Source organism: Orycteropus afer, unplaced genomic scaffold (assembly GCF_000298275.1).
Source record: "Orycteropus afer afer isolate SDZICR_OR568_19922 unplaced genomic scaffold, OryAfe1.0 scaffold00322, whole genome shotgun sequence".
In the NCBI taxonomy this organism is placed as follows: domain Eukaryota; kingdom Metazoa; phylum Chordata; class Mammalia; order Tubulidentata; family Orycteropodidae; genus Orycteropus; species Orycteropus afer.
The window spans coordinates 1,538,455-1,550,899 of NW_006921909.1; the positions used below are offsets into that span (position 1 = coordinate 1,538,455).

Here is a 12,445-nt window from a genome sequence, read left to right on the forward strand (position 1 = left end):
TTTCCTGGGTCATCACATTTGATCCACATGACCAAGGACCAGAGACTATCTCCATTTTACAAAGGGGAAACTCAGGCTTGAGAAGTCACCAACTTTGCCAAGGGTTAAGAGTGTGTCAGCCAGGACGTGAACCCACATAGCTCAGCTGCCACAGCTGAGTTCTTGATCACTGTGGTTTACAGGCCTCCAGGACTCACTTCTTTCTGACTGCAGAGCTCATGCTCTTGGATAACATCCTATATACATCTTTGCATTATAGCATCAGAACCCCAGATCTCCAGACAAACCAGTCTTCAATGGAAAACACTACTCTCAGTAGGTTTCCCACATCATGCAACTCAAATCTTGCAATACAGTGAGCACCGAAGTGCCCTCAAGCTGTTTATCAGGGTTGCTTGCACAGAGATAAGCAGAAGAGCCTTGACTGGTGCTCCTGCTATGTAAGTCTGCAGAGTTTACTTAACTTCTCCATGCCTCAATTTCCCCATCTGTAACATGGGGCAACAGCACCTACCTCATAGGTTTATTGTGAAGATTAAATTAGATAATGCATGTAAAGAATTCAGAACTGTACCTGGGAAACTTTAGGTAGCTAATTTATACATAAATACTATTTTTATGAATATTTTTTAGTCAAAGCAAATTTTACACTATTAATTCAGCGATCGGCTAGCTGTTATAGACTCGTTCGCCCATGATTGTACCCAAGGAAAATGTCATTCTTCTCTACAGATCTCAGGAACTCGGGAAAATCACCACTGTGGTCCTCTCTTTCCCTTGTGTTTCTCCAAGTATCTTGGATTATCTCCCAGAAGCCGTATGATATTACACAGCAATTCCTAAATGTTATTCCTTGGACGAGGTGCCTTAGAATCACACAAATGGAGAGCTTCATAAGAATGTGGCTTCCTGGGCCAGGGCCCCCAGAGGGTCTTACTCAGGAGTCTACATTGGGCTGGAAATGTTTATTTCTCCAAAGCACCCAAGTGACTCCGGGTACTGATGGATTTGGGAACCACCAGAAACAGTGTGGGCTTTGAAGTGTGTGGAACTTAGGTTGAAATCCACTTCATCCATTTTTCAGTGGTGTTCCCCTTAAACAAGTTCTTAACCTCTCAGACTTAGCATCATCTAGAAAATGGGGATTACAATGACATTCTTGCAGAGGAGGTGCAAATGGTTAACACTCTCAGCTGCTTGGCTGGAAGTTCAAATCCACCCAGAGGTACCGCTGAACAAAGGCCTGGTGATCTGTTTCCAGAAAAATCAGCTATGGAGCAGTTCTGCTCTGACATACATGGGGTCACGATGAGTCAGAATCAACCTAAAGGCAATGAGTCTGGTTACTGGTACACAACACACACTTATAAGTGAGGGCTGTGATTACTACTCCTTCTGCAAAAGCAGGTTGCTACAAATCCTCTCTGTAGCAGTACAAACTGCCTGCTGCCGAAGCAGCTATGTGCCTCGTTCATCATTCTCCAGTCCTGGTCTCTGCATTTGAACCTCTGCAGTGACCCTGGACTAGCTGCCATTAGGATCCTGGTGGGCACCAGCTTACAAGTGTGCTGGTTATTCTCCATCCGCTGTGGGCCTTGGGGGCTGACCTCTCTGGGCTGCCTCACCAGGGCTCCTCTGCCTCCAGCTTCCATCTGGGATCTCCCAAAGGGAAGCCCCAGCACAAGATCTGGTATGTGTCCCTGTGCCCTCCCTGACACCTTGCTCAATCTCTGGCAGTGGCCCTGCCTTTCTACAGCCCTGGAGTCCCTTCTGCATGGTTCCAGCTCTGGCTGCCTCCAAAAACACTGCCCATCAGGTCGAGGGTTGCTAATGGCCCCCACTGTTCCCAGGCCCTGGGTGCTTCTCTGTCCTCTGTGGCTCTTTTAATCTCGTCCACCCGTCTGTAAGCAGACCCTTCATTAAACTCTCTTCAGATGAATGAAGGCTTTTGAGAACACTCAGCTTCCTGCCAGGCCCTGACAGAAACAACAGGGGAGGAGGTTTTCTCAATGAGAACTGTGACACAGTTAGAAAAGAGAGATGCAATAAATAATTAGGAGCTTTGGATACAGATGAATAATGTCCTGTTTAGGTTAAGACTTTGATTTTCATCATTTGAAGCTCCAAGAATTAAAGCAAGTCTCATCTACTAAAAGGCCACTGAGGATTCAGCTTACGAGCTAGAATTCTGACTTTCCCTTCAGCAGGGGCCCATCTCCTATCTCTGAGACAATGAGAGCGCCAGTCTAGGAAACGGGAGACACTGCATACTTGGTGAACATTTGTTCTGTGTCAGGCACCATATAAGCTGTTCTACACAGTCTCACTGGGGGCTGACAAGTACTATTAGCATCCCCATTTTTCAGATGAGGAAACTGAAGTGTAAAGATATTAAGGATCTTGCCCAGTTTCACACAGCTGGGTTGTGGATTGAACTGTGCCCTGGAACACATAAGTTGTCAATTCTATTATACCTGTTGTTACTCTCCCACTAGGGAATAGGGTTTTTCTTTGTTCCATTAAAGAGGCAATATTAATGTAGAGTGTGTCTCAAATCTCTCTCTTTTAAGATATAAAAGAGCAGATAAAGCAAACAGCAAAAGAGCAGAGAGGGGGGAAGACAGATGCTGTGCCACATGAAAATCACTAAGGAGCCAAGAAAGATGCTGAAAAGAGACAAGGACCTTCCCTCAGAGCCAACAGTGAGAGGAAGCCTTCCCTCAGAGCAGGCACCCTGAACTCAGATGGCTAGCCTCCTAATCCGTGAACAAGTAAATGTGTTTGTTAAAGCCACCCACTTGTTGTATTTCTGTTCTAGATAACTAAGACAGCTGGCAAACTGCAGAATCAGGTTTCAAACCTGAGCAGTCTGACTCCAGAGTCTGGACATGCATCCCTACTTCACTACATGCTCCTCCAAAGGAAGGGTCAGGGAGGAGGCCAAGAGCAAGGAGAGGCAAAGGTGAAGAGGAAGCACGGCCACTCTTTCTAAACGCCTCAGTGCACAGGTTGTGGACGCCATCAGCAGCGCCTGACAGTGCCTTCCCTCCACGGAATGCTCCCCACAGTGGACGTGGGTTTGTGAGGCAGATTCTAGCCACTGCCAGGTATCATCAGTCACAGAGGTCAGTCAGAATCAGAGGGGCGTTTGCAAAAACAAAACATGAAGAACTGCACCTTGTGAAGAGAGAAGTCTGTGATGAACTAGGATTCTCTGCAATATTATCAAATACCAACATGAATCCTGCCTGAACTCTTTAGAAGGATCCCTCTCCTTATTTGTAGAATTCCACAACACACATCATGAGAATAAATATTACCCAAATTTGAAAAGTGAACCAGAGACAAACATCTTAAAAAGCATTCTTGAGAAGAAAAAACAAGTACTGTTTACACACTGGATAATTTCATCCAGAGGAACCTTCCGTAATTCTTAAATCACTTTCAGCCATGACTTGTCTGTCAGTTTGTGACACTGTGGTACCTTGTGTGTGGCTGTGAGGCTGGAAGCACTACCACAGGCATTTCAAACACCAGCAGGGTCACAGGGTGGACAGGTTTCAGGGGAGCTTTTAGACTTGGACTAGGAACAAAAGCCTGGTGATCTACTTCCAAAAAGTAGCCAATGAAAACTTTACAGATCACAACAGAATACTGCCCAACAACAGTCTGGGAGATGAGCCCCTAGGCTGGAAGGCTCTACACAATGGCTGCAATAATGGATTCAAACATATAACAATCGTGAGGATGGCACAGGACCAGGCAATGTTTCCTTCTGTTATACGTAAGGGTGCCATGGGCTGGAACTCACATGACGGCTGCCTACAACATCACTTTCAGAGGCAACAACCCCTTGGCTAAATAACCAAAATACCAAGAAGATGGAATAGCTTTGCAAGGCCTTCCCACACCTAGCCCCTAATACAGTGCTTGTTGACAGGCCCATAATCCACTTCAAAGCCAGCCAGCATTCCATGCTGCGCCTACTGGAAAGTTTGACAAATGAGACAGTAGGAATTTCAAGATGTGTAGATCAATTAAGGAACAACAGAATAAACATTATACCTGTAAAATGATTTGTAGTCTGGACACAGCAGATGAGTCCTGATTCTCATTCTCCTTCATAACATTCACCTTGTTTCTGCATATATCTACCTTTCTCTCCCTGACAAGGGAAGACACGTAGGTGGTAGCAGACAAGATGAAAGATTCAGTCTTGTGCATATTACACAGTTCAGCTATCCAAGCAGAAAATAAAATGACAGGGAGTGGTATCTGTACTGAACAGTCAGAATGTAGCACACTGAGATACACTGTCAAATGGTTTCCCAATATTAATGATTTGCAGACAATTTGTCTATACGTTTTTAATGCAATTTTCAACCACTCTGGATTCTAGCTTTTTGACTGGATGGCTACAACTGAACTATTCTGCAAACAGAGCTGGCAGCAGGGATTCTAAGACACCAAGGTCTTAGAATTTGCAGAGCCTCTGGCTTGATGCTGCATCTTACCAGTTGAGTCAGCCCCGGAAGCCCTGCCACTCATCTTCTCCTCAGCATTGATGAGCTGCAGGTCTGTGTATGAAGGACCAAAACTAGGACTGCTGGTGTCTTCAGAATGGGTGGTCCAGCTGCTCTCAGAAGCCAGAGGACATCTCCCCAGGGAGTCGAAGGAAGGGCATGTCCAGCAGGGCATGGTCAATGGTAGAGCTGGGGACAAAAACAAAAGTGTACAATATAAATAGGAGTACATAGTTATCTCTAGTTCTTGTCTTAGTTTGATGTCACTCAATCCTATGAAATCTCAACATCCAAGCAAAGCAAGGAAATACAGGAAGATCCAGAGAAAGATGAATGACCAAGACCCTGGGTGAGTCAGTATCAGAACTAGCATTAAAACTCAGATATCATGAACCTCAAATCAAAGAAAACCTCATTAGATGGCTAAGAATAATTTTAAGGTCTAATTTTATTTCTCTTTTTAGATTTTGAGCTTCATTCAAATCCAAAACACACGTCTCCCTGTTTCACCTTTGTTGTTGCTATGGTTAGTTGCTGTCGAGTTTAATTCTGACTCATGGTGACCCATGTGTGCAGAGCAGAACTGCTCCATAGGGTTTTTAAGGCTGTGACCTTTTATAAGGTCTGTCTCCCACCAGCCTTTCAGTGAGTACTCAAGCTTAACCGTCTGCATCATCCAGGGACTCCAGTTGCACCCTTACCCTTTTATTTCCTCCATATTTGGTGGCATACCAACCACCTCAAGAAAACACACTCATTTACTCTATAAAATCAGAGCCAGATTAGGTCAAAGGGTCAGAGTAGATAAATACATGTATACATGCATGGGATATGCTTCTGCCTGCTCTGAATGTGACTGTAACTGGAGAGTCCCCAAAACAAAACACCTGTAGCTCCCATGGAGTGCGGTGGGTTTGAACTGCCAAACTTCTGGTCCACAGCTGAGCGCTTAATCACTGTGCCAGTGAGGCTCCTCCAAACACACCCGAGAGCACAGCAATGCTCTTGCTGCTTTTTCATACATGAGAACCACAAGCATATACTTACATGTTATGAATACTCTGAGAGAATATTTCTACGTATGTACTTATATGTGCTGCAAATATATCCAAGAATATAGTAGCGCATACAGGGGCAAACTTATGAAACTTTCTTAGCCATAATCAAACACCTTGAGGGAATGAGTTGCTAGGCCTGGGGGCTCAGGATCGTAGTCTCAGGGGACATCAGAGTCAACTGGCATAACAACAGTTCATGAAGACAATGTTCTACATCCTACTTTGGTGACTAGGGGCTGGGAGTCTTAAAAGCTGTGAGTAGCCATCTAAGATGCAACCATTGGTCTCTTCCCATCTGGAACAAAGAAGAGTGAGGAAAATCAAAGATATATGGAAACAATTAGTCCAAAGGAGTAATGGACCATGTGAACTCTAGCCTCCACTACCCTGAAACCGGAGGAACTAGAGTACGTGACTATCACTGCTAACCACTCTGAGAGGGATCACAATAGGAGGTCTTGGATAGAGTGGGGGAATGAATGGGAATAAAACTCACAATCACAGAAAAGACCGGCTGACTAGTCTGGTAGAGACTGGTGGAACTCCTGAGACTATGGCCCTTAGACACCCTTCAAGCCTGGAACTGAACTCACCCCCATGGCTCAACATATGTTGTTGTTACTTGTTGTTATGTGCCGTCAAGTCGGATCTTACTCATAGTGACCCCTCCTTGGGTTTCCGAGGCAGTATCACTACAGAAGTAGATTGCCCCATCTTCCTTCTGAGGAGTGGCTGGTGGGTTTGAACCATCAGCCTTCTGGTTAGCAGTCAAGTGCCTTAGGGTGAACAGTAACACCAGGGAGGTACACACTCCTTAGAACAATCAACCATGTGAGATCAAAAGGGCAGCATTTGCCCAGGCATAAAGCCAAGAAGACAGGCAGGGACGGGAAAGAGGAACAAACAGAAACAGGAAATACAAGGAGGAAGAGGGAAGAGTACTACCACATTGTGAGGATGGAAATCAATGGCACGAAACAAAATGGGTATAAGCTGTTGAACAGAAAACAAATTTGCTCGTAAACTTTCACCCAAATCACAATAAACAGGTAAAAAGAAAAAAAGAATGTTTATAGAAAATAAAATAAGAGTGCTCATATATGCATCATTCTTAATTGGTAAAAAGTAGAATCAACGCAAATAGCCAAAAATAATAAGAACAATTAAGTGAACTGTAGTATATTACCTATAACGGAATACACAGCAATAAAAATAAAGGAATCATAACTACAGGTAACCACACAGAAAAGTCTCACAAGCCTATATTGTTAAAACAACAAGCACAGAATAATAAATTCAGCATTATTCCATCTATATAAAGTTCAAAACCAGGCAGGTTATGCTGTAGTAAAGCTGTCAGGAAAAGCAAGGTAGTTATTTTCACAGAGCTCAGGACGGTGGTGACATGGGGGAAGGAGGAGATCTAAGGAGGAGGAGGGCATGATTAGGAGGGAAATGGGAGCTTCTGGGGAGAGGCAATATTCCATTTATCAAAGTGGCTGATGTTGTTCTTTGCAATTTAACACACATTTTAAATATGTTCCTTTATTTTTATTCAACAGCTAACAAAACTTATTAAAACTATATTTCAAAAAACATCCCTGTTTCTCAGAAAGGAACCTATTTTAATTTTTTGTATTTCACATTGGCCCTTTACATTTACTACATAAAATGCAATGCTTCCCTTAAAGGAGAAACTAAGAATAATGCAGCCGGGAAAGGCTAATCCCTATATGTCACAGATCGTTCTTGTTCAGTCTAATGCACTCTCTACATTAGCTTAGAAATTCTGGGTAAGTCATTTTATTTAGGTTCCTAATGAAATATCCTATGGAGACAAGATTAGTGGAAAAGTGAGAGAAGTATTGAGCCTGGGGCAGACTCCTCTCTCAGAGGCCACACTTCTGATACCTGGGCCAGATAGCAGCAGGCTGTGGGCATCCCTAAGCTTCATAGCCATAGGCATCTAGTAAGAAATAAATAAGAAGACAGAGAACTCTGCCTCGTCTCTATTTCCCTACGAGAGAAAGAGGAAGGGTCATAGGACCAGACCATCGGGTTCACATGCTCACATCTAGCCTCATTTTCTGGGGCAAGTTACTTAATCTGTTTGTGCCTCCATTTTCTTGCCTGTAAAAATGGGACCAACAGTAGTACCTAGCCTCACAGGGGGAATAAGTTAATACTGACAAAGTACTTAGAAAAGTGTCTGGTACACAGAAAGTACTCATTGGGTTGATGTTGGTTGTTATTATTTACAGACATCTCTATGACCAAATCTACCTGTAATCTCCACTTAGATACCTAACTTTTATGTCTCTCAACTAAAAAGACTCACTGCCATCGAGTTGAGTTGATTCAACTCATAGCGACTCTCCTTGAGTTTCCAAGGCAGTATCACTACAGAAGAGATTACCCAGTCTTCCTTCCGAGGAGTGGCTGGTGGTTCTGAACCGCCAGCCTTCTGGTTAGCAGTCAAATGCCTTAGGCACTATGCAACCAGAGCTCCCTACTTTTATGTCTATTCCCTCCAAACTAGCTCCTCCATCCTTAGAGCTGCTCAGAATGAAACCTTGGTGTCATCCTAGATTCTTCTCTTTCTTTTACATCTGGTCCATCACAACTTCAAAATACACTCACTCCAACTTATCGACATGGTTAAGATCCAAAGACCAGGTCATTATGTGAAAATCAGCATTCTGCAAAAATAGAGGATGACCATATCAGATCACAAAAGGGAGGATGACTACATCATAAACTAACTACCAGATTACATCATTACATAACTACCAAACCACTGAGTATCATGGCTCAGCCAAGTTGACACATAACCTTAACCATCACAGCTAGACCTTAACCCTCACCTCATACCTAGACAGCTTTCATCACTGCCAGATGTACGTCATTAATGCACAAAATAATCGGACAGTAGTTTTTTTTTTTTTTTAAACTATTGTAGTAAATGCAAAATGCTAGCTAACAAGGCAGTTAGTAAGTAAGGAGTAGGTACACATATGAAATCCAGTCACTTCTCACCATCTCCAAGATACCACCCTGGCTCAAGCCATCATCTTCTCTTGCCTGGATTTCTGCAGTGGCCTCCTACCTGATGTCCCTACTTCTACATTTGTCCTACAACTATTTAGTCTATTCTCAAAACAGTGCCACTCAGTTTTAATAGAATTATCTGTTAAAACTTAAGTCTGATCATTCTACATCCTAGCTCAGAACCTTTCAGTGGTTTCCCATCTCATTAATAATGAAAGTCAAGGTCCTCCTCATGCCCGCCAAAGACCCATGGCATCTCAACGCTCAGATCCCTACCTCACCCTCTCTCTTCTCCTGACATTCACTCCACTCTAGTCATGTACCAGGAGTCCCTGGCTGGTGCAAATGGTGAATGTGCTCAGCCACTAAGCGAAAGGTGGGCGTCCACCAGAGGTTCCTCGCAAGAAAGGACTGGCAACCTACTTCTGAAAAACCAGCTACTGCAAACCCGACAAAGGACGATTATACTCCGACACACAGGGTTGTTGGAGGGCTCAATCAACTCAAGATAACTGTTCTTTTCTTAATCAGGCACACAGCTGTGCCTCAGGGGCTTTTCACTTGCTTTTCCTTCCACCTGAAAGCTCCTTCCTTAATTTCCTCAAGGCTTACTCCTTCACTTCCCTCAGGCCTTCACTCACCTCTCAGAGTCACCCCCCACCTTATGTAAATCTCCCACCCCACCTTGCCATATTGCCTGCCTTGCTTCAGTTTTCTCTCCTCTGCACAGATCACATCTTCCAATACGCTTTACTCTGAATTAACTTTTTTTTTTCCGTTATGTTTCTGGTATAGTTCCCCCACAGAAGGCATGTTCCATGGGCATGAGTATTCAGCAATATCTCCAGCACCCTGAACAGAACGCTGCTAGTGACTGGCAGGTAGTGGGAGCTTAAAATAACACTGGTTGGATGAATAATAAACTTACAAGTTGTCAGCTAATACGACGAACACAGCTAATATAAACTCTCTTTTTATAACTTTGGGTCCTGAGTAGAGTAACATTTTAAATACATACATGTTTTGTTGCCCTGACCTTTATTAATATTTTTATGTCTAATCACTAGGACTGTGTGATTTTCTAATGATGTAAACCTGCCCATCCATGACTAAGAAGAGATCTAATTCCATTCTTCATTGTGGCTCCCCTGCTATTCTGCAGTCAGAAATACAAAGCAACTGTCCACAGGACGGGCTCAGAGGAGCTCTTGTTTGCCACCAGAAGGCTCCATCAGTAACAGATTGTCCAATTGTTGTTAGGTAACTTCAACTTGGGGATAGCAGGGGCTGTGTCCAACTTTCTCATAATTATATTCCCAAAACCTAAGTGTTTTTGCATGAATGAACTAGTTAATTGATGCATGCTTGGGTAGTTCATTGTGTTTTATGTCCTTCACTAAGGGTGTGAGATGCCAAAAGGAGCCCCTGAATAAGCCAACAAATTCTCTGAAAGAGGACAGCATTGGCCTTTATTAAAATATTTTAAGGTTCCTTTCAGGTAAATGGAAAAAGTCACCTTTGAAAGCTTTTCACCCCTCATTACAAGATGGTAGTTTCAAATACCACAGAAATAAATATAATGGACACCTTAAAGTGTACTTTTTTAAGACAGCTCCAAGAAAAAATATGTGTGTGTCTGCATGTGTGTGTGTACATATGTGTGTATGGGTGTGCTGATATATGTATATACATATATGTATATACATATATATGTGTCGTTTTATGTATATGCATGTGTGCATGTGTGTACACATGTGTGTATAAAAATGGGACATCATAAACTGATGATAATGGTCTTGATTAGAAGAAGCCATGATGTATAAGAGCCTAATCTAGTTTCCTTGTCTATTTTGTTAAAAATAATATTCTTAACTTAGGAAGCCATCCTTCAAGCTCTATCTAACACCTCATTAGCCCCATAAATGGGAGTTAGTCATTCTGCAGTAGGTTTCATTTTCAGCTTTTCATTCATTAATCTGAGTTCCAGGCACTGAATTCAGGCACAGTTTTCTGGGGTAGAGAGTCCCTGGGTGGTACAACCAAAAGGTTCGATTCCACCTGGAGGTGCCTCAGAAGAAAGGCCTGGTGATCTACTTCCAAAAAATGAGCCACTGGCAGCCTACAGAGCACCACTCTACTCTGAGACACAGGGGTCACTATGAATTGGAATTGATCCAACAGCAGCCAGTGTTTTGTGGGTTCTTCTGGGTCATGGGATGGACAAAGTCCTTTCTCTCTAGTGAGGAAGACAACAGATCAGTAAATTAATAAATATATCACCTAATTTCAGTAGACATGGATAGGAAGAAAAATAAAGTACAAAAAGCTAGAGTTGGGACTCTTGAACTAAGAGGTTAGGACTGACACTTGAGTGGAGATTTGAGAAGAAGAGCTCTTGGGCGGAGGAGGCAGCAAGAGCAAAGGGCATGAACTGGAAATGTACCTGTCTGGAGCAGCAAGAGAGGTGGTGTGGCCAGAGGAAATGGAGGAGGAGGTGGAGGCCAAGGTCAGGGAGCACATGAGGCCCTGAGGAAGAAGGGCTCTGCTACAATTCATTCCTGGGAACACCATCAAGTATAATACATGTGCATCCCAAGTGCAGTGGGCCTGGCTGTCTACCTAATTCAACACATGGCTTGGACCTGACTCCATCCCCACCCTCTCCATCTACTCCCAACAACCAGAATGATAACATAATAGAAATTAACCACAGGCCTAATCGAATTCAAGATTAAGTCTCTCAGCTGTCACTCCTGCCTCCTTCTTAAATGGCTTAAGTCATCTCTGGTCTTCCTTCCAAACAGTGGCTCTTTCTCTGGTCCTAGACAATTAGCTTCTCCAGACACATGGGAAGGCCTCAGTCCAGCTTTCAGGGAAGACAGTTGAAGCACAAGGGAATATCAGTGTTTTACTTGGGTTGTGGGGCAAATGTTCGGGAAATGAAAGTTTTTCTATATGTTTGCAATTATGCATATCCTGCAACATCTGCATAATGAGTCCAATTCAGCCCTGACCTTGCCACAAAACGGCCACGTCCGTCCGTGGAGAAGGGTCAGTGCCTAACACGAGTGAATGGGAAGCCTCATGCTGATAACAATGCCCCCCCTTTTTTTTTAATTTTGAGAATGAACTTTGCTCTTTCAGCCAATTTACATGTATTTGCAAACATATCCTAAACACACACACACTTGTAAAATGCACATACTTGAAATCAGCCTTTATTCTGGGAGAATCTTTGTAAAGCCGGTAGGTGATGGGTTAGCTGGCTGCATCGTGGAATTTTAAAGCCAGAGGGGCTTATATGAGTTAAATTTTTTTGCTGCTAGAAGTATAATATTCAGAAATTCTATAGCTAATAAAAAGATCAGCTGTGATTAGGTTCAGTTTTGAAAATATTTCTTTAGAGAACAGTGTAAAGAGTCAATTTTGAATTGAACAGATTCATTAGAATTTTTTTAAAATTATATTGATTCTGTTCATGATTTCACAGAGTATCTATGCATTTAGTTCAGGGCTCAGCAAATAAGTTTCCAGTTAAATTTCTTGACCTTTTTCACCTTCAAATGTAACCTTAGAGCTCTCCTGCATAATTTTCTAATCAGATATCTGAATGATGTTCTCCTGGCTAACTTAAGCCATAATTTTAAGTACTGGACACTTAACGTTCTAATTAAACTCTTGCTAAGGAGCTTTGGTAGTAGCATAGTGCCTAAGGCACTTGACTGCTAACCAGAAGGCTGGTGGTTCAAACCCACTAGCCACTCCTTGGAAAGAAGATGGGGCAATCTACTTCCGTAGTGATATTGCCTTGGAAAC

At 43.0% G+C, this 12,445-nt stretch overlaps 1 protein-coding gene across 1 annotated transcript in view; it reads right to left on the bottom strand.

Moving 5' to 3' along the window:
- Window positions 1-12,445, bottom strand: part of STON2 (stonin 2) — a 171,886-nt gene that overhangs the window by 122,789 nt on the left and 36,652 nt on the right. The window contains exon 3 of the mRNA XM_042782444.1: window positions 4,515-4,712. Coding sequence (XP_042638378.1) covers window positions 4,515-4,712 — 198 coding nt within the window. The remainder of the gene's footprint in view (window positions 1-4,514; window positions 4,713-12,445) is intronic.